General features: G+C 52.2%; 11 protein-coding genes across 11 annotated transcripts; 6 read left to right on the forward strand and 5 right to left on the reverse strand.

Annotated features, from left to right (window-relative positions):
- Positions 1-345: 345 nt before the first annotated feature.
- Positions 346-1,667, reverse strand: GT037_009104 (uncharacterized protein; the record flags this gene model as incomplete). Its single annotated transcript, XM_038934151.1, has 2 exons — positions 346-1,461; positions 1,515-1,667. Coding segments are annotated over 2 exons (1,269 nt in total), but the record flags the coding sequence as incomplete, so codon positions are not given.
- A 657-nt stretch (positions 1,668-2,324) lies between these two features.
- Positions 2,325-3,601, reverse strand: GT037_009105 (p-loop containing nucleoside triphosphate hydrolase protein; the record flags this gene model as incomplete). Its single annotated transcript, XM_038934152.1, has 3 exons — positions 2,325-3,284; positions 3,330-3,417; positions 3,468-3,601. The coding sequence occupies 3 exons, from the start codon at positions 3,599-3,601 to the stop codon at positions 2,325-2,327; spliced, it is 1,182 nt and encodes a 393-aa protein (XP_038782954.1).
- A 151-nt stretch (positions 3,602-3,752) lies between these two features.
- Positions 3,753-6,093, forward strand: GT037_009106 (actin-related protein 2 3 complex subunit 4; the record flags this gene model as incomplete). Its single annotated transcript, XM_038934153.1, has 6 exons — positions 3,753-4,005; positions 4,061-4,335; positions 4,396-4,637; positions 5,095-5,315; positions 5,371-5,728; positions 5,820-6,093. Coding segments are annotated over 6 exons (1,623 nt in total), but the record flags the coding sequence as incomplete, so codon positions are not given.
- A 675-nt stretch (positions 6,094-6,768) lies between these two features.
- Positions 6,769-7,526, forward strand: GT037_009107 (uncharacterized protein; the record flags this gene model as incomplete). The annotated part of the gene is made up of 3 exons (XM_038934154.1): positions 6,769-6,804; positions 6,871-6,961; positions 7,102-7,526. 3 exons carry the CDS (start codon positions 6,769-6,771, stop codon positions 7,524-7,526), a joined length of 552 nt encoding a protein of 183 aa, XP_038782956.1.
- A 1,507-nt stretch (positions 7,527-9,033) lies between these two features.
- GT037_009108 (uncharacterized protein) lies at positions 9,034-10,204 on the reverse strand (the record flags this gene model as incomplete). The annotated part of the gene is made up of 2 exons (XM_038934155.1): positions 9,034-9,882; positions 9,932-10,204. 2 exons carry the CDS (start codon positions 10,202-10,204, stop codon positions 9,034-9,036), a joined length of 1,122 nt encoding a protein of 373 aa, XP_038782957.1.
- Positions 10,205-10,849: 645 nt separating this feature from the next.
- On the forward strand, positions 10,850-13,099 carry GT037_009109 (glutathione synthetase atp-binding domain-like protein; the record flags this gene model as incomplete). The annotated part of the gene is made up of 5 exons (XM_038934156.1): positions 10,850-11,015; positions 11,074-11,709; positions 11,762-11,979; positions 12,028-12,122; positions 12,751-13,099. 5 exons carry the CDS (start codon positions 10,850-10,852, stop codon positions 13,097-13,099), a joined length of 1,464 nt encoding a protein of 487 aa, XP_038782958.1.
- A 2,360-nt stretch (positions 13,100-15,459) lies between these two features.
- On the reverse strand, positions 15,460-17,304 carry GT037_009110 (serine threonine-protein kinase bur1; the record flags this gene model as incomplete). Its single annotated transcript, XM_038934157.1, has 1 exon — positions 15,460-17,304. The coding sequence occupies one exon, from the start codon at positions 17,302-17,304 to the stop codon at positions 15,460-15,462; it is 1,845 nt and encodes a 614-aa protein (XP_038782959.1).
- A 443-nt stretch (positions 17,305-17,747) lies between these two features.
- On the forward strand, positions 17,748-17,993 carry GT037_009111 (uncharacterized protein; the record flags this gene model as incomplete). Its single annotated transcript, XM_038934158.1, has 2 exons — positions 17,748-17,879; positions 17,928-17,993. The coding sequence occupies 2 exons, from the start codon at positions 17,748-17,750 to the stop codon at positions 17,991-17,993; spliced, it is 198 nt and encodes a 65-aa protein (XP_038782960.1).
- A 409-nt stretch (positions 17,994-18,402) lies between these two features.
- Positions 18,403-22,986, reverse strand: GT037_009112 (uncharacterized protein; the record flags this gene model as incomplete). Its single annotated transcript, XM_038934159.1, has 6 exons — positions 18,403-19,054; positions 19,228-19,615; positions 20,655-21,097; positions 21,188-21,567; positions 22,128-22,569; positions 22,658-22,986. The coding sequence occupies 6 exons, from the start codon at positions 22,984-22,986 to the stop codon at positions 18,403-18,405; spliced, it is 2,634 nt and encodes an 877-aa protein (XP_038782961.1).
- A 1,343-nt stretch (positions 22,987-24,329) lies between these two features.
- GT037_009113 (uncharacterized protein) lies at positions 24,330-24,611 on the forward strand (the record flags this gene model as incomplete). Its single annotated transcript, XM_038934160.1, has 2 exons — positions 24,330-24,422; positions 24,483-24,611. The coding sequence occupies 2 exons, from the start codon at positions 24,330-24,332 to the stop codon at positions 24,609-24,611; spliced, it is 222 nt and encodes a 73-aa protein (XP_038782962.1).
- Positions 24,612-24,757: 146 nt separating this feature from the next.
- Positions 24,758-25,060, forward strand: GT037_009114 (uncharacterized protein; the record flags this gene model as incomplete). The annotated part of the gene is made up of 1 exon (XM_038934161.1): positions 24,758-25,060. One exon carries the CDS (start codon positions 24,758-24,760, stop codon positions 25,058-25,060), a length of 303 nt encoding a protein of 100 aa, XP_038782963.1.
- Positions 25,061-25,194: the final 134 nt, after the last annotated feature.

Raw genomic sequence — 25,194 nt, forward strand, 5'->3', positions numbered from 1 at the left:
ATCGCATTTCAGTTGTTGAGCTATTGGACTCTAGCTTTCCATGCCATCCCGTCCCGCCTCCGTTGGCGTGGTTTCGATCTGATGCTCCACGCTAGAAATTGCAGTGCATTGTGTAAGAATCTTCTGTGCTTTTATGAGATCCTGTGAGTATACTAGCGTGGAACACCGTGTTAGCGTTGCATTCGTCGCCTATGATCCTGCCTTGTTCGTTGAACTTTCACTAAACGTCAGAGATGCTTACACCTGCAAACACTCACAACAAAACTGGTATCTGCCAACAATCCATTATCGCAGCCTCACCAGCTCTCCCAAACTTCCTATCCTACACAACCCCAACCCCAACCATCAAACCCCCTCCCACTCCGGTCTACACCGACACCCCCTCCCCCTAACATGCAACACCCCCCTCCTCCCCGCCTCCACCATCCACCCCACCCACTCAATCTCATGTTCCACCACCCCCTTCCATTCCCCCGTCGCCACTCTCTCCTCTCTACTCCCCACCAGCCACCTCTCCAATCTCTCCGCACAAGGCAGTAAAGCCTTCGTGACGCCATCTTCCGTAGCATCTGGTTTCCTTTGCTCAAGATAAAGCATACGTTCGAGACGGGTGAGAAGGGAGAGTTGAATGGAGGCAGATTCGGTGTATCTAGAGAGGAGAGCCTGGGCGCGTGCTTTGAGTTGGATTGTGTCTTCTCGACTTGCGTGTGTACAAGAAAGGTGTCGTTGCGGGCGCGCAAGGTGGAAGGAACCTACGTCGCGAAGGACGACGAGGTCGTCAAAAGACGGCGCGTTGGTTGTTGATGAGCTGAAGCTTTGGCGGGGCGTTGGCTGTTGTGTCGGCTGTGAGTATTGCACAACATGTTGCACTTCATGTATCCGTGAAACCTCCTCTCCACTGTCCCAATTCAGATACTCAGTATTGCCAAACGACGTCGGCGTAGTCGGCGTATTCGGCTCAGTCGTCTCCTGCCCTTGCTCTTCCTCTGCATCTGGATCCCACTCACACTCCGTATCCGGGTAGTCATCTGAATCATACATGAAGGTTTCCGAGTAGCTGAAGCCATAGCCTTCCTTCTTCTTCTGCCCCGGTTTGGTCAACACGGGAGCTTTGACCTCCTCCTCTTCGTAGATGGACCTTTGCGACGACACATACTGTACCGGAGACGCCTTTTCAGTGGAGTGAGAACTTGGACTTGAACTGGAGAAGGATTGGGTGGGCTTGGGGGCCATGGAGAGGCCGGAGAAGGATTGGTTGAAGCGAGCCTCGTTCTCGGAATGGAGTTGTCGCTCCACATCATCAATGAACGATTGGGAGAAGGAGAAGCGAAGTTGGATGTTTTGAGATTGCGATGGCTGATGCGACGCACTTCTTTGGACATCACGTGTTGGATTCATGTTGGACTCTGGTAGCACGACTGATGCAGCTCTTTGTTGCATGTTGCCAGTGTTGTTGTGTTGCTATAGCCAGGTCAGTCAACTTTGTTCCGAACCATGGAAGGAATGGTACGTACGGGGCCTCGCCATCTTGGTGGTCGCTTGCTCTTCCCTTCGCTTGCGCGACGCTCTTGCAGTTTGGTAGGTTCAGGTGCTGCTAGAAGAGGAAGTGGGTCGATGCTTCGACGCAGAGTAATTTGTCGCTGCTTTGTTGGACCTTCTCTTCGCTGACTATGATTAGATTCGTGATTGTTGGTATTGCGCGCCGACTTACCTTCACAGGCATGGTTTGGATGTGCATGCGCGACTTCGTGTCGGCTGTTTGGTATACGAGATGGTAGTCGCGTGTATCTTCCTCAAGCGGCGGGCCTCGCGTGTCTTTAAGTGTGAGTATGGCAAAGTAAGAGTGTTGTGTTGATTGTTGATGTGGCGTGCGCCGTGTATACATCCTAGAGTACGCCGATCCGAAGGCGCGTTCGGGTCGCGTGAATGTTGACTAGCGTGGTTAGCGCAAAACACGACTCTCGTCCTATCACCACGGTGATTCTCAGAGTCTTGATACACTCTGCCCCACTCTTGTGTAGTACAACATCACAGCTGCGATTCTCCAATGGTGCGGATGAAACCTTGTCAAACTGCTTTTGCGCGTGCGAATGCGGCGGTTTCTGAAGACTCTCTCGTCGCTCTTTTGCCACAACATGCAATGGCCGTGCTACTTCCCTCCAGTCTTGACACTCAATCACCCCGCACTATCGTAGTACAACATCACGTTTTCGATCGTTGGTCGGCGGCGATTCAAATCTTGTCGCATTGCTTCTGCGCATCGTATGGTATCATTTTGCCAACACTCCTGCATGCATCTTCTGCCACAACTCATGTGGGTAGCGCTACTTCTTGCCCGTCTCTAGCAACTCTACGCCTGTCCTTACAACGCCAATCGCTGCGCCTGTCTGGATGGCTTCGCTTCCGCCTCCACTCAACCTGTACTCTATATCTGCCAGGCCTGCCATCCACGTCACCATGACCTGGGGTGGAACGTCGTTACTGACCAGCTCCTCACTAATCGCCGTCAGGATATCTGCCAACGCAAGTCCCTTCATGATCTTCAGGTTGTTGACCGTCCTCAAACACTCCGTCATATCGTTCTTCGATAGCAACGTCTCGATGATGTACTTGATGTCTGAGGGGTGCGGGGCTGCTATGCAGTCGTAGATGGTAGTCTGCGTGATCTGATCGCGTACGATAGTGCTCGGGTCGGATGCAGGCTTGCCCGGTGTTTGAAGCGGCGTGCTCGATGCGTGGCACGCCTGCAGTACATTTAGCGCGCGCCTCATGTCTCCTTTGCTGAGCGTGACAAGCGAGTCGGTGGCATCTTGTGTGACGTTGACCTTCTCCTCCTCGATGACTTTGTCAACTAAATTCCTGATGTCCTGGTCCTTGAGCGGAGAAAACCTGAACCTCGTGCACCGCGACAACAGCGCAGGAGAAAGTTTGTGTGTGTAGTTTGCGATGATACAGAAGCGTGTGTTGGCGGTGTACTTCTCCATGATGCGTCGCAGGGCCATCTGGGCGGTCGCAGTCATGGCATCTGCCTCGTCCAGGATGATGAGCTTGAATGTCGCAAGCGATGAGTCTCCTGCTTTAGGCGCCGCAGCGAAGATCTGCTTTGTGCTACTGAATGTTTTGATCTGCTCTCGCACGACGTCGATACCTCTGTCATCTGAAGCGTTGAGTTCCAAGACCATTTGTCGCATGTTCTTGTTCCCGTATATGCGACGTGCGAGTGCGAGGACGGTCGACGTCTTTCCGGTACCTGGTGGGCCATATAGGAGGAGGTGAGGCAGTCGCTGTAGAATTTAGCGGAGTTTCGTGAAAAGAGAAGCAGATCGTACATTTGAGTCTACGAATTTGTTGATAGTAGCTATTATATCCTTGTGGCCTTCGACGTCATCTAGAGAGTTTGGCCTATACTTCTCTACCCTGTGCATGGTCAGCAGCTGTCTGGAAAGTAGATCCTTCTGGAGTCTCACCATGGCAAAGAGTCCTCAGCCTCAACAGGCAGGTTTGCAGCGCTCCTCTTGCCTTTCTTCTGGTCTCCGCCAAATGTGATAGAGTTGTCTACGGCGGGCGCATCCACGTCCATCTCATCTTCGAAGTCGGACATTGCGATGGCTGAACTGGTGCTGCCGGCTGCTTTATTGGATATTGAGGTCGGATTTGGGGAGTACAACTGGCGGATTGGCGGTATGTAGTCTGCTAGCAAGAAAGTTGGGGAGACGCGCCGCGCGCAGAGACGCGTTGATTGGCCGCTTAGTCACCCCCGCCTGGTCAGCCCTACGAGCACACCTCACCAAGCGGAGCTGCCCCGTCACCTCCGCCGAGCTCCAAGACAACAAGAACACCGCCAGACACAACACCACATTGGCAACATCACCCACCATGCCCGTAAGTCACAGATACATAATCAACACACACGCTTCCAAGTATGCATTCGAGGACATCAGGCAGCTAACATCTCCCAGGCTTACCACTCTGTCTTCCTCGATGAGCCCAATCAGCAATTGATTGGTACAGCTGCCCCCTCAAGCTTCGCCATGTACAGCACAAACTAACGGCCCGCCAGGCAACTTCGCCCTCCTCCCACTCCGCACACGAACCCGTGGCCCTGCCATCCAACTGCCAGCCCTGCCCGCCGACGTCACAGAGCTTACCATCGATGCCTCACACGACTCATACGACCCTCTAGACGAGATCCTCGCCCTCTTCCGCGCCAACACATTCTTCCGCAACTTTGAAATCAAGGGACCGGCCGATCGCGTGCTCATCTATGGCATCCTGTACGTCAGCGAGGTATTGGGCAAGATCAAGCCGGGCATGAGCCGGAGAGAAGCTGAAAAGGTATGGTATCCTTGAGAAGTCTTGTCAGGAAGGCGGGACGGAAGCTGATCATGCGGACAGGCTGTCATGAACATTGCGCTCGACACCAACTTTGCGATTCCAGGCGACGCTGGATTCCCGCTGAACCAGGCTTTCGAGGCCCCCGCGGACAGGAACGGAGCTGAGGTGCTGCGACAGTACATTATGCAGATGCGACAAGAGCTGGCTACACGGTTACTCAACAGGGTGTACGCGGACGAGACCAACACACCGAGCAAGTGGTGGCTGAGCTACACCAAGAGGAAGTTCATGGGCAAGGCTTTGTAAAAGGGTAGTTGACTAGGTCGCAGTATGAGCCGGAAGACATGTAAAAGCTCATGAGGATTTTTCAAGTCAAAAGCAATGGTCCAGTTTGCGACAATGGTCCAGTATTCCCGTCTTATTCGTCCCAAAGCCTCTTTCCAGTCAAAAGTGTCCTAACCGTATTTCGACGTCTCGTGATACCGCACCAATTTCCAGGGTCTAGCCACGCACTGACGTCATGAGCTGTTGTTCTGCACCACCCGCGTTTGGGCGGGCAGGTACGCGCAAACGGAGAGTTTCTATTTGCTTGGTTGCTCTAGCTCATGCTATGGCTTTCACATCAAAACCACAACAACTCGACTCTTGATCTCTAATCCTTTTGCTGTCGGCGCGTTTAATTCGGCGGTTCCATTACGCGGCTTTTCATACCATCGCGTTGCATGCCCTGGGTGCCTTCGTTTCTTATTAGCAGTCTAGCCGAATCGACAGAGCAGATACCGACGATGCAGGGTACGCCAAGATCGGCATGGGGATTATGGCTAATGCGAAGGTTGACATGTACATAGGTAGTCGAGAAGATGATGATTGGTGCGACGTCTCGCACGAGGCCATACCCAAGGAAGATTCCAAACCGGCTGTCGACCCACAAGATGTTGATGGCGCGTCTAACGACAAAGAACTCGAGAAAGATACACCCAGTACGTCCGTTTCTCCAAACACATGAGAACCAAAAGAGCCACGCTATGCGACTAGGAACGCCTACTAACCGCACAGTGCCCACCCTCTTCAGCACCCCCCTACCCCCCTGTGGCCTCCTCCCCCAACTCGCCTACGAGAACATTGTCCACCGCCTCCGCGCCCTCTGGCTTTCACGCTCTCAAAATCCCTCCGCCAACCTCTCCGTCACCAGCCTCTGCCGCGTAATCCTAGCGGACCTCAAGACCGAACAAGACCAACCCGTTTCGCAAGCCCTTAACCCCTGGCGCCGCTCCTCCGTCTTCGCATACGAAGTCCGCTGGGCGCGGTATTTTGTCCGAGAAGCGGAAACCATGGATAAGCGACCGACGATGACGGAGAAGCAAGCTGATAAACAGGATTTCATGGATCGCATGTAAGTTTATATCTTACTGTTCCGGTGTGGATTTTTCGCGCACACGTGAGACATGGGAAATTGACTCTTTTTTGCGCTAATGCGCTCCTAGGTATCCTATTCCCAAGGAATTAAAGATTGTGGTGGCGAATAGGAAGAATCAGAAGCAAGTGCTGGATCTATGGAAGGAGTGGCATCATGGGAAGAGGGGGACAGTGGAGACGGAGGATCCTGGGCTTGGTGTTGGTGGGGCGAGGGAGGAGGAGGTGGAGGTAGATGCTGTGAAGAAGATGGATGGTGGTGGTGAAGAGGGAGAAGCTGGGAGTGAGGGGAATGAGGATGTGGAAAGGACCTTCGAGGAGATCATGGAGGAGGCACAGAGATAGTTACGAAGGGTGGATCAGGAGTTCTGTGTTTTTCTTATCATGCATCGCTAGAAGTCGGGGGGTGGAGTTGTCGAAGACGCCGGAGAAATGGTTTACTTTCGAGAGGTTTTGGTAGATCTGTTTCTTAGTTCTCTTATCTCAAGTTGGCGGGAAGGTTTCTATTCTATTTTTTCATATGCATTCGATACCCCAGCTCCCCATCCAGTGCATTCATGCTCTCATCCCACGCCAACGACCGTGGAGATGTGCTACGTGAATCTGGACAAGACAGGATCTTTTCACTTCTCGCTCCTTCATGTCTTACAATTTATGTCTCCATCTTTGTTCGTCACCCATCGCCTTGATGTGGGGCCGGGATGAGGGTGAGAGCAGGATGCCAATCTCCTGGTTGGGTGACGGACTCACCTTCACTTGGGCTCACCAGCCTGCTCTCATCCTCCTCGCTCCTTAGTGAGGGTATAAAACCAGGTCATTCTCACAACCTCCCCAACTTTCCTTCTACATCCCAACACCTACCAACAACTGCCTGGCGTCACCTTCCATCAACCTTTTTCTGTCCTGCCTCACAGCATCCTGAACTGCTCTACAAAACACAACAACAGATTGTAAGTCCAGAATGCTCGCTCAATCATCCGTATGCTAATGGCCTGATAGAACTTCTCCCTTGTCTTCACGATGCCAATCAAGTGGACCTCAGAGTTGGATGCCATCGTGAGTGCACTTCCAGCTCCCCCGCAATTGCATCAATGATGTCGCTGTCGTTGACCTAACCTGCAGCTTCTCCACGGCGTCTTTGAAGAATGCAACATCTCCTTCAACAAGAGCCTTTGTACCAAGATCGCTGAGCGCGTTTCTGCCGCTGGCATGGGTATGTGTATCCCTCACTGATCCGATCCCACTCCCGCCTCCAGCATCGTATCCAGCCCCACATCCTCAATATTCCTCTCTACTACTGCTGCTGCTGCTCCTGCTGCTCTCGCCATTTAGTAAACTAACACACCCACCTAGAATGCACAGCCAAAGCTGTCGAGAACCGCTTGTACTCGTGGAAGAAGAAGAATGTCTCCGGCCAGACCAACCTCAATTCCGCCACCAACACGCCGTCCAAGTCCTCCGCTGCGAATACTCCAAAGTCTACCCCCCGTGCCCGCGCCAAGTCGACCCCCCGCAAGAAGAAGCAAGTCTCTGAGGAGGTCGACAGTGATGGCCCGTCTGGTCTTGTCGATGACGACGAGGTGCTGAGTCCGACTGCGGCGCGCGGTAAGCGCTGTCTGAACGGAAAGGTGAAGCCGAAGTATGCTGAGGCAAGTGATAATGAAGATGGAAGTGTTGATGTAGAGGAAGAGTATGTTCCACTGGCTAAGCGGGTTAAGGCTGAGCCAGTGGAGGACGATGAGGTTCTTGGCGATGAGTTGGTTGACGAAGAGGTCTGAGGGCTCCTCTGGGTGGATATTTCAGTGGTAGAATGAGGGTGATGCTAAATGCTCATCATGATTAGGACGTCTAAGAACAAGGGTCATCGCTCACTGCTTGACGTATAGTACCGGTGTGGCTTTGTATGCTTTGGATGGCGCGAATCATGATGCAGCTGCTTCAGTAGTTTGAGCCTAAAATCTTTTGCAAGCGAAAGTCTCGCCCTGCTAGGAGTAATAAACCAGTCTTACAGTTTGTACGAGATGAAGTGATCAATGACCAACTTAAGTCTGGTAAATACAATACTCAGTGTTTCTCACGTCGCAAGCGCTCTTATCCATTTCCATTATCAGACTGACATTTTGTAAAGATAAACATGCAGAGCAATGTCCATAAAATAATGGAAGTCTGGAACGAAGAGCTAAGCTTACTGCATGGTAGATAGAGGATTCTGGGATGATGGTAGATAGAGTTTCAGTAGACGAACACTCTGCTAACATGCCGTAACATGCTGGAATAGTAATGTCTGTGACCAAGACCTCTTTCCACATATCATGGTATTTATTAGTGGTTGAGAATGCGTCTTTGGGTCTGTTAGAGGCCTGATTGGTACGGCAATGGGCGATTGTTTGTGCCTCAATCTATCAATATGTGAAACTCATCGATGCTTGGAATCCGGCGATGCTTGGAATCCGGCGATGCGTGGAATGCACCGAATGGTGGAAAGCGACGAATGGTGGAAAGCGACGAATGGTGGAAAGCGACGAATGGTGGAAAGCGACGAATGGTGGAAAGCGACGAATGGTCGAATGCGACGAATGGTCGACTGCACTGCAATCTTTAGCGCGGGAGGGGGAAACTGCAGGTAACGCATAGTGGGTCCCTCAGAACAAACGATAGGTAGTCAATCCTTCTGTGTCGTGCATGCGCATGCACCGCGATCTCTAGCGCGGAGGAGGGGACTGAACCATGCACATGGCGGGACGGGGAGCCGGAAGATGAACACGAAAACCTGCCTTATCATCTGCTACACTGCAATTATTAGCGTGGGAGAGGGGTGTAAGCTTCTACTACGCAAGCGCGATCAAACGCCCACGAGGACCGACGCGGAAACGTTGCAATGACAGCAAACTATCTTGCTCGCATCTGTTCCGAAGGATTTTCGGTTCTCATGTGTAGGGTAGCGCGACACAAATTCCAGACCTGACCAGCCATGGATACAACATCGGTCATCTCAGCCTTCCACAGGTTGCAAGATCTTCAGGTATGACTCGATTAAGGTACGCATCTCTGTACTCTTCTTTTCCCGAACCCCACCTTGGCTTCCAAATATAAAGTGACAGAGATGAACTCGCCTCTTGCCTCAATCCTGCATGGTTTGTGCACAACATAGGCCTCTATTCAACACGCGCGACTTCAATTATCGGTACGCCACTCCCAACACCAGTCCCGTAGCGCCCAGGCAATAAAGATGCAGTACTAAAATCTACAGCAGTTCTTACAGCCACAGTCACGTCGAGCCACAGCTTACTGTGGCCAGGTAGCTGAATCCCATTCCTTAGCATCCTTCCTGATCCTAGCATCCACTGTATCAGTTCCAGCACCGACATATAGAACCTTCGAGTACACAGACTCGCCCCAGAAACTGAAGGTAGTATTGGCAGGGATGAAAACAACATCTCCAACAGAGAGAGTGGTAGTGCCTTCGAAACCACCAACGTCAACGCTGACTAGACCGTCAACGACTTCAAGCGCAGTATGGCCGGGCAGCGAATATATAACAGGCTCAGCTCCTGTGGCAGGTTTCGACAAAGTCATGGTGCCTTCGGTGAAGTTGCCGTCAGACTGCTGGGTCGTGATAAAAGGCTCGACAATAGTGTATGAGGAATCTTTGTCGCCAGCGAGATACTTTGGTCCGTAACCCTTGGCGATGAAGAAGGGTGTCTTAGAATCACTACCGAGCTCATTGCTGCCGCTGTGCCAGATTGCATCCTCCTCAGTAGCACCGTTTGCGCCAAAGTCCATCGGTGGGCTGAAAGTCAGCTCTGCGTAAACATCGTAGCCCTCGAGTGTGGTGATTAGGCTGGAGTCGCCTCCGGGATCGGAGAAGTTTCCTTGTGGGAAGGGCGAGTTGGTGCTGGAGGTGTAGTTGTCGCTTGCGAGGAAGTAGAAGAGGTCTTCGAAACCACCAGGCTGGATCACGCCGACAAGCTCGACAAATGGATCAAGCAGCTGGAAAGTGTGGGTTGTATCATGAGGAACGGCACCGTAGTCACCCGGTGTCAGGATCCTTCCTGATGTGGCGTTGTCTTTGCTCGTCCAGAGAGCGTACCGTCCCTTGAGGCAGTAGAAGTTCTCGTAGTGGATCGCGTGAGTCTTGATCTGTTAGCATTTGACTATACCTTGCCATTTCATAGAGACATACATGAGGCAGTACACCAAGGCTTGTACTAGCCGGGGCAGCAGTGCTGATAAGTGTGAAGGCGTAGTCCGAAGAAGGACCGGTAACCGGGAAGCGGTAGACTTGAGACCCGACTCGAACTCCGTCTAGGGAGTATGCACGCACGACATAGGGGCGCACATAGTCGGGAACCTTAGTGACAACAAGATCTCCAGCTGCTTGCGCTGCACGAGCATGTGAACTCGAAGGTACGCCTGCAGCGAGACCTACGAGGGTTGCAAAAGCGCCGAGAAGCATGATTGAAGGCGCCGAGTTCAGATCTACGGGTGAGCTGCTGCTGTCGATTGTGACCTTCGTGAGTAGGAGACAGAAGGATTAAATAACCCCGACATGGACTCCTTCATCGTACCTCCATGTGGATTGTACAAACTAATCATCGCGACTGTTCCTGGCATGCTGTGGGTACACGTATACGTAACGCGGGTGGGTCAACACAGGGGTGCTCGGCTAAGGTTTGTTCCTTCGATAAACAGATCTCGGTGGTGGTATCGATCGGGACCTGATCCTGGTTCTCTATCTATTTGCTTTGGGTTACATCCGTCGTTCAGCAACAAAACTACAACGTAGTTAAATTACCCGCACTTGCGTACATCCTCCCGCAGGTTCCTAAAATTGCGTACCTGCCGTACGCGGCTAGCTAGCAACCCGAAAGAGTAATTTCGGAATCGGCCCGCGCGAATGCTGGTAGTTGAGAGCGGTAGTTCTGTGATGCTACAGTAGTAGACAAGAATGTGGTTGTACAGAACGCAATGCTTCATGATCTGTGCATGGCGCGTTCGGAAACATTTCCGACGGCTTTCCGCGTCTACTCTTCCTAGACTGTCCTCTTAAACTTCATAGTTAAAACATTCCCAAGAACACTGATATGCTCAACCACACATCATGATCGCTTTGACACAGCGCAGCGCGCAGCCACAAATCTCAGCTCGGCAAGTTGCCGCTGCCTCTCGGCACATGTCGACCACCTCCACGCCACGTGTGGCGGTGCTCTATCAAGAACTCGAGCCACCGTTGATCAACGGAGTGCGCAAGCCTAAGAAGCCTGGAGGTACGGAGTTGTGCATCTTGCACGTGGGGATTCAACTATGGCTGACAGTTGTACCAAGGGTACAGAGATTCTGGAGCGGACATCGCATACGTGCTGAAACACCAGGGCGCGATAGATATCATCACCCCAGTTTCCGCTCCCGACCCTGAAAGAGATGCAGACTGGTGTTTTGGAGATTCAGAACGTGGAATGATGGACGCGATCAAGAAGGGAGCAACACACTTCTGGGCGAACACCATACTCTTCGCGAATCATCCACTGCAAACATCGCCCAGTCTGACAAGTGTGGCTAAGACATTGAACGTTGTTGGTCAGCCACCCAAACTGGTCGAACTATACGATGATAAGTCTTTTGTCAACAATCTTCTCCGTGCTCGCGGCGGCTTTACGCTACCCAGCGCCTACGATGTTCACGACGAGCAAGCTCTTGCGGAGCTTCTTCGAGTTGATCTAGAATATCCCGTGGTTGCAAAGCCTGTCCGAGGTCGAGGTAGCTATGGCGTCAAGGTATGCCGTTCGCCAGAAGAACTGAACGAGCACTGCCGTGGTTTGTTGAAGGAGGAGACATCCGTGATCATCGAAGACTATCTTGCTGGGCAGGAAGCGACCGTCAGCGTGATGCCGCCTTCGCCAGCCACAGGACAGAATGACTACTGGGCGATGCCAGTTGTGGAACGATTCAATCACGCTGACGGTCTGTTGGACCCAGGTATCAAGCTGGAGGAATCTCTGCTGACTGTAGATAGGTGTGGCACCGTATAACGGCATAGTTGCTGTTCTTCAGAATTCACGATGTCTATCTGAGAGTGAACATGAATCTGACCCACACTATAGTGAGATACAGTCTCAGTGTGTTGAGGTAGCAAAATTACTCCAGTGTACTGCTCCTATGAGAATTGATGTTCGCCGATTCGAAGAGAGTGAATCGTCACCGTTTGCTTTGTTCGACGTCAACATGAAGCCGGTAAGTCGATACGCGCTTGCTTTTCCTGACATGCTGACGTGCGGTCAGAACATGACAGGCCCTGGTAGACCCGGGAGAGAGCGGCAAGCTAGCCTGACTGCATTAGCTGCTGCCGGTTTAGGATGGGATTACCCAACCCTGCTGTTGAAGATACTCGAGTCGGACTGCTCGCTGCATGATCTACGGAATGTGACGTCGTCACATGCTGGTCACTAATGCATGCCGTCGGAACTAACACTTCGTCTACTCTTTGGAACTGCGATATGATGGTCTGAGAGGAGTCCGAGCCATGTGCGTACGAATAGACCTTTTACTCATACACAGGAACTTTTTGATACATACCTACCGTCATACCATCTAGTTCACAGTATATGCAGATTCTCGCAGCTTGTCCAAGTGTTTACGATTGGTCGATCAACGAGGTCGGGGGCCTGATGTTTCAGCCGCAGAGGCGCAGCAAGAGAGGCTTAGCAGGTTCAGCCTGGTGCTGTACCCCGCAGAACCATGATCTATCCCCTTCTTCCTCCATGTCTGCTTTGCTTCCCCCTTCACCTAGAAGCGTTCTCCTTGACGTGGGCTTCGAGATCTGCCACGCAATCTTTGCCTTGTGTTTTTCTGTAACCCTCCTTTGGCAGAACCGATTCTGCCTGTTCAGGGGCATACGCATGCGTCCACCAGCTGGCAACATCCCACACTGCGGCGGTGTTTATCTGATCAATCGCTGTTCAGAACAACCAAGCTTTCATTCCTATTGAACCTCACTTCTCAAAGGACCTTGGTGATGACTCGGTGTCCTGAGTGCAGCGAAGCTGTGATCCCATTGCTGCGTCCAAAAGTCGACTATACGATAGTCCGTACATGGCTGTCGGGACCCGAACTCATCAGACTATCCAAGACCGGTTGCGAACTGTGCTTCTTCATTCGAAAAAGTATAGAAAACGTTGCTCGAGCGAATATTCGACGTCTCCACAATAACAGAGCCATAGTGCTCGGAGACTATCACGGGAAGATCGTGCTTGGTCGTTCGAGGCAAACAGAAATGATCTTGAGATTGTTCAACGACACCAACTATTACGAAATCTTCACCTTGAGGGGCTTCGGGGGGGGGTCCCGTTATTGAGACCTATTTCGACCCAGTTCGGCGTGCCCGCGAGCTTTTGGAAGCTTGTGACCCCAGAGGACACGATGCTCATTTTCGCTGTCAGCCAGAGAAAATGGATCCGTCGACGAGGGCGGTTTCACTTCCGCGTCGTCTGCTCGACCTTTCTGGTGAGAACGACATTCTCACGCTAGATGTTCAGGAGTATATCTGTACGGGTCGCGCGACGGTCGATGAGCTCTCCAAGTATTGTACCCTCAGCTACCGATGGGGTGACGGGCAACTGGATTGCATATTGAGCACGCAGTTTCATGGTCATCGATTCCTTCGTTATGCCGACATGCCACAAACTTTCAAAGATGCGATTGTCGTTGCTCGTGGTCTGGAAATCCGCTACATGTGGATCGACGCCCTTTGCATCATCCAACCTAGTGCACATGGGGACTATACGGATTGGAATGCTGAAGGGCCACGTATGTGGCTGATCTACCAAAATTCAGTTTGTACTATCGCTGCAACTTGCTCCGACAATCCCAACGATGGTTTCTTGCACAAGGTTGGGACCGACTGCGCTGCGTCGTGTAGCATTTCCTGCGAGTCCAAACGGCCTTTGTTCTTCTGGTTACCGAGACCGACATTCTATGACTCAGTGGTCGCTTCCAGCTTGAACAGACGCGGTTGGGTCGCACAAGAGCGCTTGCTCTCCCGAAAGATGCTACATTTTACTGAAGAGGGGGTGTTCTGGGAGTGCCAAGCCCTTGATGCGACTGACAGAGACCATACCCCTCATGCATATGGCGGAGATATGGGATCGCAACATGCCTCGCGTCTCACATTTCAAAGATGGCTGCACTTCATCGAATTCTATTCGATGTCAAACTTTTCGCGATCAACGGACCGTTTGATAGCACTATCGTCAATCGCGAGATCTGTTCCAGCAAAGCGATTTGGAAAGACATATTTCGCGGGTATCTGGATTCATCACCTCTCTGAATGCCTTGCCTGGTTCTCTGAGAAAGCATGCTCTACGACTTCGAGAGCATCTTGCCTCGCCATCGCCCCATCATGGAGCTGGGCATCAGTTCCTGGCCGTATTACATATACTGATATGGCTTTCGCACACTCAAGAAAGCGATCCTGGGTGGAGCTAAAAGACTCCTGGGCGTTCCTTGATCAAACAAATAACCCTTTTGGAAATTTGAAACAGGCTGCTCTAAAACTTCTTGCTCGCATATGTAAGATGTATTTACCGACAAAGAACACCCGGAATAAAGTGGACGGATTCCCGATCTCTTCCAGTCCACAATTGAGCCACATGTCGGTGTACTGGGACGAACTGCAGGATCAATCCTCAAAAGATGCGATGTATACTGTCGTTCCGCTTAGCACCTACCATAAGAGCTTCTTCACGTGGTACTATGTGGCTCTAGTTGTGACATCATTGCCATCAACGAACGAAGGAATTACCAGTGGTTTGAATCGAGTCTATCGGCGCATTGGCTGCATTTCTTGGAGATTCAGAGACGTAGACCAGCATTGGACGCCTGAACTTTCTGTACACCAGGAAGAATGTTTCGATGCTTTGTTCCCCAATACGACCAAGCAGACTATAGTATTGACATAGACTTGTGGTTTCACCAATCGATGTAGAAGGAGCAAAAGGGCACTGCCTTGATCTTTCTTGTTTATCGTAGCTGCCTTACGATCACAGTACACTGAATTGATGTTGCTCAATTTTCAACACTATACACTGCAGAGGAAAGAGTTTGATATGTGCGTAGCAACTTGTCGATACGGCAGTATCCGATAATTGGCACAGTCACACACCACATAGCCGAATACACCAACCCTTCTTCATCATATGGAATCATGAAACCTATTGCCACCAGGTGCCAAATCTCCTATTCACCTATCACTATAAACCGCGATATTCGACCATGGCCAAATGATATAGATGCTCAGCGCCATCAAACATCATGTAATCATCTTTGATTCACTACATACTACGACTATCTAAAACTGTCCCATGCTACCCAATCGTATACTGGTATCCATAATCACACAGGCACCACCACAATTCACCCCGCCCCTCCCCAAAAATCGTCACGCCTCCGCTTCTCCACCAAACCCTCCCCTCATCGCACAACGCCGTAGAAATGCCGAAAAAGATATACGCTCTACAAAAAAGGTCGTGATAAATGAACCACAAGGAAAACCACGCCATTCCCCCTCCCCAACCTTGGAAGATAGGAGAAACGCCTTGATTGCCCAAAAGAAAAAAAAACACAGTACCATCTTGGACAGGTTACCTTGAAATCTCCAATCATTCAAACTCCCCACCACAGCAAGCAATCCTCCGGCCTACGATAAAGCCAGCATTCCTACCGCCTACGATAAATATCGTTATTATCCCTCTCTCTTTCTCTCCCACCCCCACCACCACCACCACCCCCATCCCTCCTCCCATCCCCCCTCCTCTCCGGACTCCTACTCCTCGTCCTCCCATCCCTCCTCTCCCTCTCCCTCGCCGCAAACCCCCTCCCGGGACCATCCTGCCTCTCTCTATACGCGCCACGATTCCGCTGCTGCTGCTGGTGATGATGATGAGGATCCGTATACCCACCACCTTCACGCGAGTTACCCGAGTCCCTCGAACCCCGTCTCGCATTTCTATCATCAGGTTCCCTACTCCGCCGTGGCGGGCCTTCAGCACCATAACTAGGGATATACGTATCGCCGCCATTGGCATTCGCAGCAATAGCAGCAGCACCAGCGGATGGATGGGGTGGTCCTCCTCGTCTCCTGTCCACGCCATCAGGCCCATATCTCGGTATAGGAGGAAGCGGATGTCTGCCATCTGCCGGCGGCGCGGGTAATCCATTATGTCCTCTCTCCGCACCATTGCCCCAATTTGGTCGTCTGTCACCACCACCGGGTGGTGGCGGCGGGGGTCTGTGTTCGTAGTTTCTTCTATCGTAGCCACCTCTTGGTCCTCTGTTGTCGACGCCAGGTGGGCCGCGGTCCTGCGGCCCCCCGCCATTGTATCGTCTATCGCCGTTTTGGTGCCAGGACTGCGGGGGTGGCCCTTGGCCTGTCCACTCGCCGTTTGGTCCGCCGCCTACGGTGCCGCCTTGGGGTGCGGGTGGGAGTGCTTGTTTCTGGCCGCGCGCATTCCGTCGATCGAGTTCGTGCGAGTCTGCAAAGTGCGGAATGTCTTCTTCGCGCATGGGAAGGGGGGATTCGCGGAAGTAAGGGTGGTCGATTGCGTCGATGGCGTTGATCCTCTTGCGCCAGTCGAGGCGCATGAGGTCTTTTATTAAGGAGAGCCCGACGGGCGAGAGTTCGCGGAATCGCTGGGCAATGTTGCCGGTGCTGGGGGCGAAGGCGCGGATGGGGTCTGCGCCGGGGAGTTCGTGCCAGCCGGGCATACTCGTGTCGTTTGGGGAGCCGACGAGCTCGAAGATGATTTGCGCTTGGTGGATGTCGCTCTGGCCGGCGAGGATGGGTTTGCGCTTGAACATCTCGCCAAAGACGCAGCCTGCGCCCCACATGTCGATGGCTGGGGTGTACTTCCTCAGCTGCAGGAGGAGCTCTGGTGGTCGGTACCATCTGGTAACGACCAGTGTAGTGTACTCGCGCTTGGCTTCGCCATTGCCCCTGCCCCGTTGCGGCACCGCTTCGTCGTAGTGGCGCGCAAGACCGAAATCTGCTATCTGTAGCCGTCCGCGGTTGTTGATGAGAAGGTTGGCGGCTTTCATGTCTCGATGTAGGATGTGGTTGTCGTGGAGATATCGCAGGCCCTTGAACAGTTGCAGCATGTAGCACTTGATCTGCGCTTCTTGGAACCGGACTTCGGGGTTATCGAGCAGGCCTGACAGGTCGTGGTCCATGTAAGGCGTCACCATGTATAAGATGGCGCGTTTCCGGCCCTCAGCCTTGGGTCGCTCCACGGCCATCTCCTCGAGCTTGAGGACGTTTTCGTGCGACAGCATCTTCAGCAGCTTGATTTCTCGCAGCGCTGTGATGGGGAATCCGTCCTTCTCGTTGTGCATCAAAATCTTCTTCAGCGCAAAGATGCTGCCAGTGGCCTTTTGCCGCGCCATGTGGACTTCACCAAAAGTACCCTCTCCGAGTTTCTTCATCATTTCATAGTCTGCGATTTTGCTGCATCCCTTGAAGCGCCGCTGCAGGGTGCGCGATGGCGTTGCGCCCGCTGAGTTGGCCATATCGGCGATGGCGGTGGCTGGTGTTGGTGATGGAGGCTTCGCCGTTACGCTTCGTCGTCGCTGCTAAGTGGTCCGCGGAGCAGTTGTGCGCAGGAAGTCGCGTTGTCGCTATGTTTCGAGTCGGGCGATGAGATACAACCAAGGATGTGTGGTCGCGATGGCGTGCGCTGCCATGGATAGGGAGTGGAAAAGCAGAGGCTATTGCGTAGACATGATAGCAGATGTTAGAATGTTCGCAGATGAAGGAGCAAAGAACGCGATCCGCAGTCGTGATGCCGGCCTTGGCGCCGAAGCGCTAGCGTAGCTTCCGATCGACCTTAACCACACCTCACTCACCAAAGACGTCAACCGGCCATTGCACGACACAGCTTGCAGGTTCGACGCCCCGCGCAGACAATGCAGACATGCCACGATGCTGACATATCCCCAGGCTCACAAACACCATGCAACCCACACTGGCCCGCATGGGCCCGCCCAAATATGCGCAGATGCCGAACCACCCCATCCACATCCACCCGGTCCGACCGCTGTACCGATTCATGGCTACCGGCCTCGGCGCCTCCATGTGGTTCTTCGTACGTGGTATCCATAGACGCGGGGACGCACGGCGCTAACAATGGCAGTTGATGTACCGCGCGAAGAAGGACGGACCAGCGCTTCTGGGCTGGAAGCACCCGTGGGACCACTGAGCTCTCGACGAGCAAGATGGAGGAGCTTGGGAAGCTATGGATACATTGAAAAATATACTGTAACCATGGCCGGTGTACATACCAAGGAATGCGAATAACGGGCTCAAACCGATGACTGCAATATGCGCGCAAACAGCGCCAAGAACTCTGAATTTCGGAAGAACATGATACCATCTGTCCATTCTCCCGATTCCGCGACTGCTACAATACCTGGCATCATTCGATACTGCGGCTTCTTGCCAAGTTCTCCAATCATCGAATCGCACCAAAGTTCCCCCACAACAATTGTGACTCAGCGCGACATGTGATGAGAGTGAGATTAGAGATTACTCAGCCTACTATACACGATTCAGCCATCCCCCTGACGATTCATTTCTTCCATCCATCTCCCCATCTCAACTTTTTCCGCTTATTCAGGCTTCTCAAACAGATAATGACTAACACCCCACGTATCACCCCCATCCCACCTAAACAGCTCACTGCAAGCTAGATAAAACACCTGCCACCTATTCCACCACGTCAACGCACCATCCTTGCCATACGTCTCCTCCAACCCCTTCCAAATACTCTCCTTGTTGCTCAGCATAGTCGTCAACCAATCCTCACACGTCTTACTATAGTGCATGCCGCTAACCCACCACTGCCTCTTAATCCTAAGATCATCTTGGAAAAACAGAAGCAAATCAGCACTCGGCATCGTGCCACCCGTGAAGAAGTGCTCCGTCATCCACCCGCCTTCAAAATCATACGGCGTATCCTTGTGCGCAAAAATATGCACAAACAACTTACCGCCTGGTTTGAGAGCGCGGCTGACCTTGGCCATGAGCAACGAGTAGTTCTTCATGTGCTCAAAGAGCTCAATGGAAAGGACGCGGTCGTACTTTCCCGGCTCGAATTCGTGGTCCACGACGTCGCCGGTCACGATGCGGAGGTTCTTGAAGCCTTTGGACGTGGCGACCGAGTCAATGTGCTGTTTTTGCGTGCGCGAGTTGGAGAAGCCGGTTATGGAGCTGTTGGGGAAGATTTCGGCGAGGTAGAGGGACAGGGAGCCCCAGCCGCAGCTAGGATGGGCTGTCAGTTCTTATGTCTCTTCGGAGAAAAGAGAGGTTGATTCCGCATGCCAGATGGGATGTGGTGAACACGTGATATGCCCCATACCACCAACATCCAACACACAACGAAGGATGAATCAGGAACCACAAAGAATCCAGAAAGAAAATAGAGAACCACTTACCCCAAATCCAACACCGTCATTCCATCCTTCAACCCCGCCCTCTTAACATACAACTCCATCATCCTCACCTCGGCCTCCCCCAACGTCTCCCCACCCTTCTCATACAAACAAGCCGAATACTTCATCCTCGGCCCCAACATACCCTTCAAAACCTGAGTGCCAACTTCATAATGCTGGTCATTTGCTTTCGCCGTCTCAATCGCAATGGGCCGTTGGCGCAGCAACTCCACGTACTTCATTTTCGACTCGTAGCCCGCTTCCAGCGAGGTCGTGGCAATGGAGGAGAGGCGGTCGGCTAGCTGGCGCCGGATGCCTAGGCGGATGGCGGCATGGGGCAGGTAGCCGTTGTCGATGAGGGGGTTGATTATGCCATCTGAGTTGACAAGGTCTGTTTAACAGCGTGTTAGGGTCGCACCGTGTGCTTGGAGTTTGATGGATGCGTGGTTACTTGAGATGTAGTTCATGGTGAGCAGCAAGTTTGGTCGCGACAGCAGCCCCTTGCTTTTTGTGCAAAGTCGGATATCAATTGAGATGGCGAAGGAAGTTTCTACTTGGAGCAAGCTACAAAACACGTATTCGAAAGCTATCGCGGCTTTTAGGCCCCATGTTGCTTCCGGCTTGTCGCGCTTCAGAAGGCGTTTCGTTGTAAGCCTAATGCGGATTAGTGCTGGCGTATGATGACGTAGACGATCTCACTGAATAGTAACAACGGTAAGCACTTTATCGTAACGACAAGTAGCCTCTGACATTGAACACGGTGATATTTGCGAAGCCTGAGTTGAACATCGGGAGTGAAGCATTTACAAAAACCAATCAGACGATGCGCGCGTGCTGCGACGGGAGATCAGCGCACTAAACGACTGCGGGAAGCGCATGGTGAGCATGCCGCGCTATATTACGCCATTCAAGGTTCAAGTGGCTGCGTGCTTGGTTTGCTGGTATATGCGATGTTGCTGGTGGGCTAGTATTGCTCCGATGTCAGGCATGATGCTAGGTGCGCGTCGACTGGTGAGCAGATGCAGTAGCCGCATTTCGACGGTGTTACCCAGAAATAGTATACAAAAGCGCGTTATGCAATGCACCGTGATAATAGACATGTAGTCGACCTGCTAACCGGGCTCATAAATCCAAGCGGATTGAACATGGCATAACTCCCAAGTCGGCCCAGCAACGCCATACATCTGGTACACTCTTGCGTCATTGCTTCCTCAAAAACACCGACCATCTCGCATCGCTAGAAGGGAGTGGGGTGTATGCCTCATCCGTGTTGCCCCCATCTTTCACAGGAACAAACTCAGGCTGTTCATTCTGTTTGGCCGTTTCATGGTCCAGTCTCGCCTTGCGATGAAGTATCGATACTCTCTTATAAAGCAAGAATCCGATAAAGAACAATAGCACCACGCCAATGCCTGCTCCCACGGCTATACCTATCTTGGCCCCAGTACTGAGGCCAGATCTCGAAGGACGGTCTGCTTGCTCTGGACTCGATTTTGGGTCCGCTGTCGCTGAGACGAGCTGGCTGCGATCTGGTGGTACTGCTGTTCCGCTTTGCAATCCCAATATGGTCCCCACCGTCGTCGTGACAGAAGGCGCAAACGTATTACTCGGCAACAACGCCTCAGCAAGCTCCGACGCATATCCTGTGTCAAATTTCTCCAGATCCGACTCTTGCCAGTAAACGAGCATCGCGTTCATCTGCGCGACACCTGTACTGATCACGGTGGAATTCTTCCTGGAGTCCGAATCGCTGGTCACAAAGAACCAAATGTCACCGTCGGAGATGGTTTGACCGCCTACTCGTTCTGGATTGTATGCAGTGAGGGGCGTGGTGAAGCTGGACATGCACGCTCCCAAGGATGATATGAAATTTCTGTCAGGATACCATGATCAGCGAGAATATTTATACAGTTTGTTACCATTGTGGGCTGACTAGGCAGATCTAAATCAAGGTCAAACATACTCTTTGCAACAATGCGCTCCCCATGCGCGAGCACCACCGGTGGTCCAAGTTGGTGTTCTGTACTCTGTTAAGTCAACCATGGTGAACCCGGGCAGGCAAGTCCCTGGACTGTGGGTAGGCTGTCCACCAGGCATTTTACACGCATACGGGATCGAAAGCGTAACTCTTGGAACGACATCGCTAGGTTGTGACAAGACATTGCCGACCCGCCAGTTATCAGTACAGTGAGAACCGAACGTGAATGGGGTTGTGAGGGCTGACCAGATGTTGCGCGTCGGGTAGAATTTGTCGGAACCGAGGACCATGATGCTTTGGGTGACATTTGAGATGCCCGCCATGGTGGGCAGGAGACTGCCGAGGTGGCAACGATCGAGGAAAGGCTTTTATGTTGTTGATTTGGGAGGTGACACCTCAGATATGGGGACTGTCTCTAGACCCAGGTAGATCAGACGGGACGCCCCCGTTCCGGCACGCTCTAAATCCGTCACCGACATTAGCAGTCGATGTCATATTCGCGATGGCGGTGCCGTATATGAACAAGGCACACACGTCGCCGGAGAAACCAATTATTGGTCGTCGAGCTGAGTTCCCTACAGTGCCACAATCCCGAAATTGAATTCCTTTGTGTCTCCTTCGTCACTTTTCGCAAATTGCAGAGGCGCAGCCTCTCGCGGCACGGTCAAAACTCGCTTATAATTGGGCGTGGTACCGGTTTGATCTATCCCTTAGCATTACTATTAGAGAATCCCGCTTTGATAACCTTCCTGATTACCATTTATCCTAGCCTTTATGCCGTCTGCATCTGTGACGCCCTCTGCACAAACTCAGGTTGTTGATTCTGAATCGCAGAATTCCTATCAAGCTTCTTCTCCCGTCTACCCACCCTCCTTTTGTACAGTAGAAACCCCGCTAAAGCCACCAATAGCGTTCCAATTCCTACTCCCACGCCGATACCCGCCTTCGCCCCACTACTGAGACCAGAACCTTTCGATCCTCCTACAGCCTCACCGAGATTCGATGTTGCTGATGGAAGTTGACTACGATTAGGCGGTGTCGCTGTTTCAGACATAACTCCCGAGGTAGCTGTGGGAGTAAAGCCAATGGACAGGTGATCCGCTAATGTCGCTGCGTACTCGGGATCGAACTTTTCGAGATCGGATTCTTGCCAGTACACTACCATGGCGGCCATTGTCATGGTTCCTGAGCTGAGGATGGTTGCATTGTCCGTTGCGCTGCGGTCCAAGGAATCAATGTAGGTTGTGGTTTCTCCAACGGAGTTTGTGCTGCTGGTTGTGAAGGCTACTGGGTTATAGGCTGTGATTGATGTACTGAACACTTTTGTGCAAAGACCCCCTCTCCCGACGCCCATCGGAGTCATGTCACTGTTAGTCGAGTTAGCTGAAGTGAATATTTGCACAGTCGTTCCTTCGTTGATGGTACGCTGGATGGTGGTCAAGCATGTAAACATACTTTCTACAGCAATCGGCACCCCATGCGCGGACACCACCTGGGGTCCAACCAGGAGTTCTGAACTCGCCCAGTGCTACTAAGCGGTAGCTGGGAAGACATGTACCCGGGCTGTTAACGTCTCGGCCTCCAGGGAAACAGGAACTAGGGACGGAGTTCAAGACCTCGGTAGGGAAGTCCGGGTTCACAATTCTCCACTGCTCGGCACAGCCTGATGCAAAGGTGAAGGATGTTGTGAGTGGTGGAAACGAGTTATCGGAGTCTGATGTAGGGAAGAACTCTCCCGATTGTACTGTATACAGTGTATATCCAGCATCTTCGATACCCGCCATAACGTGGTTCCAGCAGAAAACTGCGCACAAGAAGTCGATAGGAATGGGAATAAGGTAGATAACATACCCCACACAGTGTACCACCAGCGAGGACCAGGTACTTGATCACAATGCATCGGCGGCGGTCACGCTGCGCCTATTGCTATTCTACATTACTGCGTTGAGACCGTCCTGCATGGTGATATGATCAATGGCATCCGATTTGCGGACTCGACTACGCCGTATATGCGCATGAAGAGGAGTTCTGTGTGACCTGTGAGGGGTGTTGTTTCATTGGTTCGTAGGCACTACTTGGGGCTGTGCCGCATCTTGGTTCCGCAGCCTTGCTTTGAGCTTCGTTCAAGCCTGCGTGACATGACGGCAGGTGTGCGAGTGCGCAAACTTGTGCAGGTAAGTGAGAAAGGAGTCTTGTTCACATCAAAGTCGTAATTAGTTGTTGCGCCAGGACGTTAGGTAGGCGATGCTGCTGAGAAGATCGGCTGGTGTTTGGCGCCGTAGTGACTCAAGTCCCTGGGCTGCAGCGACATCGAGTGTGACTGCTTGATCTGTCCGAAAAACCACCGCGGATCGCATGTTGAAAGATAAGAGGCACAGCCAACATTGCCTCCTGCTGTGGTGCTGCGCACGCTGAGAACCCTGCAAAGTGCGCTGCTGGTGCGTGGTAGTGTGAAATTGAGACGATGGATGTTGACCCGGGTGTTTCCTTCCAGTAAGTTCCGGCTCCTTCTCTTGCGTGCTGCTGTCAACGTGGAGTTGGTACCTCTGGACCTCGTCTGGGAATGTGCAACTAGAACACCATCGACCCATGTAAACAGCCGCCTGTGGAACTGAAATTATTGTGAGTCGAAAGTCTCCAAGTCAACGTGTGAAAAGGGTCGGAGACTGATTGCTAGACTACCTGACGTTGAATGGTGTTCGCTCGGTCGAGCCGCCCGCATCCCGCAAAACCACTCCACACCTTTACTCTGATCGCGCATCCACATGATCAGCGCGTTGGCAACGGTCTCGCCATCCATCACGAATCCACGTGCACCATCGCGAACATTTCAGCTCACGCACCCAAGATTCGTTGAGCCGCACGCATCAGCCAACGGTTAAAATAGCCACCAATCCCCCTCCTTCTTCCAGGCACGACGAAACACTGAATTTTGCGCAAACAGAGACTATGACACACGAAATGGCCTTTAGAGGTAATTCGTGTGTCAAAGTCAAGAATGTGATGGTTGCGCAGTGGGACCTTGCGGTATAAAAAGTCTGACGAACCTGAGCCGATGGAAGCCGCACGACGCCTCTCACCACGTTCTCGTGAGTACCTGACGGGAGCTAAGCGGTTAACGGAGATCATGCCATGGGCATTAGCTATTTTCGGGTCGATTTTGTATGGAAAGGGTCTAGTCAGGGCAGATGTTAACGACACTATGATGACGTCCTACGGTGTGCGTTGTGGCTTCTAGACACTCGGTGGAAACCAAAGCGAGGCGATACTACCTTACTAGACCCACATGTGCAACCGTTGCGAAAAATCAGTCACGATGCACGTGGAGGATGTGTCCAAGATCTCACGATGGTTTGGCTGGGGATGGAAAGGGGAAGAAAATTTCTTCGTTGTGCCATGGGGTATATAAGGGGCGGGGAGGTGGGTTCGTTGTGGGAGCATCAGCAACAAGCCATCAAGTCTACTACTAGTAGTTCGCCATCATCAAAATCTCCTATACACTTTGAACAATTCGAACAATCAAACCTTCTCAACAACCTCAAAACCACCACCAAAATGAACAACTTCGACTCCCACCCGCGCATCCTATCGCTCTCTTCCGCTTCCACCCCATCTTCCATCCCCACAACACCCTCTTCGCAGTCTCGCCGCCAATCTCACGAGTCGGCCCACGACGCCCACCACTTTGTCAACCAAGAAGAGAAGACGCAGCACAAGCTCAACCTCAGCATCAAAAAGATGTGGGAAGGCGTCAAGAAGCACGCTATCGAGCACCACAAGAGCGTCAACGCTGCATACATGGCAAGCTACGGATGCGGCGCTCCCTCCGGTACTGTCACCCAGGGCAAGCCCTTGTAAATGGAGGTGTGAAGATCAAGAAAGAGGAGGACGAGGATGTGAATGACGACACGGCGACGAAAAGTGCATTTCGAGCGAGACAAAAGTGGATTTCTATCAAGCATTATACCCCGACGAACGATCAGTAGCGCCGA

The sequence above is a fragment of the Alternaria burnsii genome (genome assembly GCF_013036055.1).
Source record: "Alternaria burnsii strain CBS107.38 chromosome Unknown 700, whole genome shotgun sequence".
Lineage (NCBI taxonomy): Eukaryota > Fungi > Ascomycota > Dothideomycetes > Pleosporales > Pleosporaceae > Alternaria > Alternaria burnsii.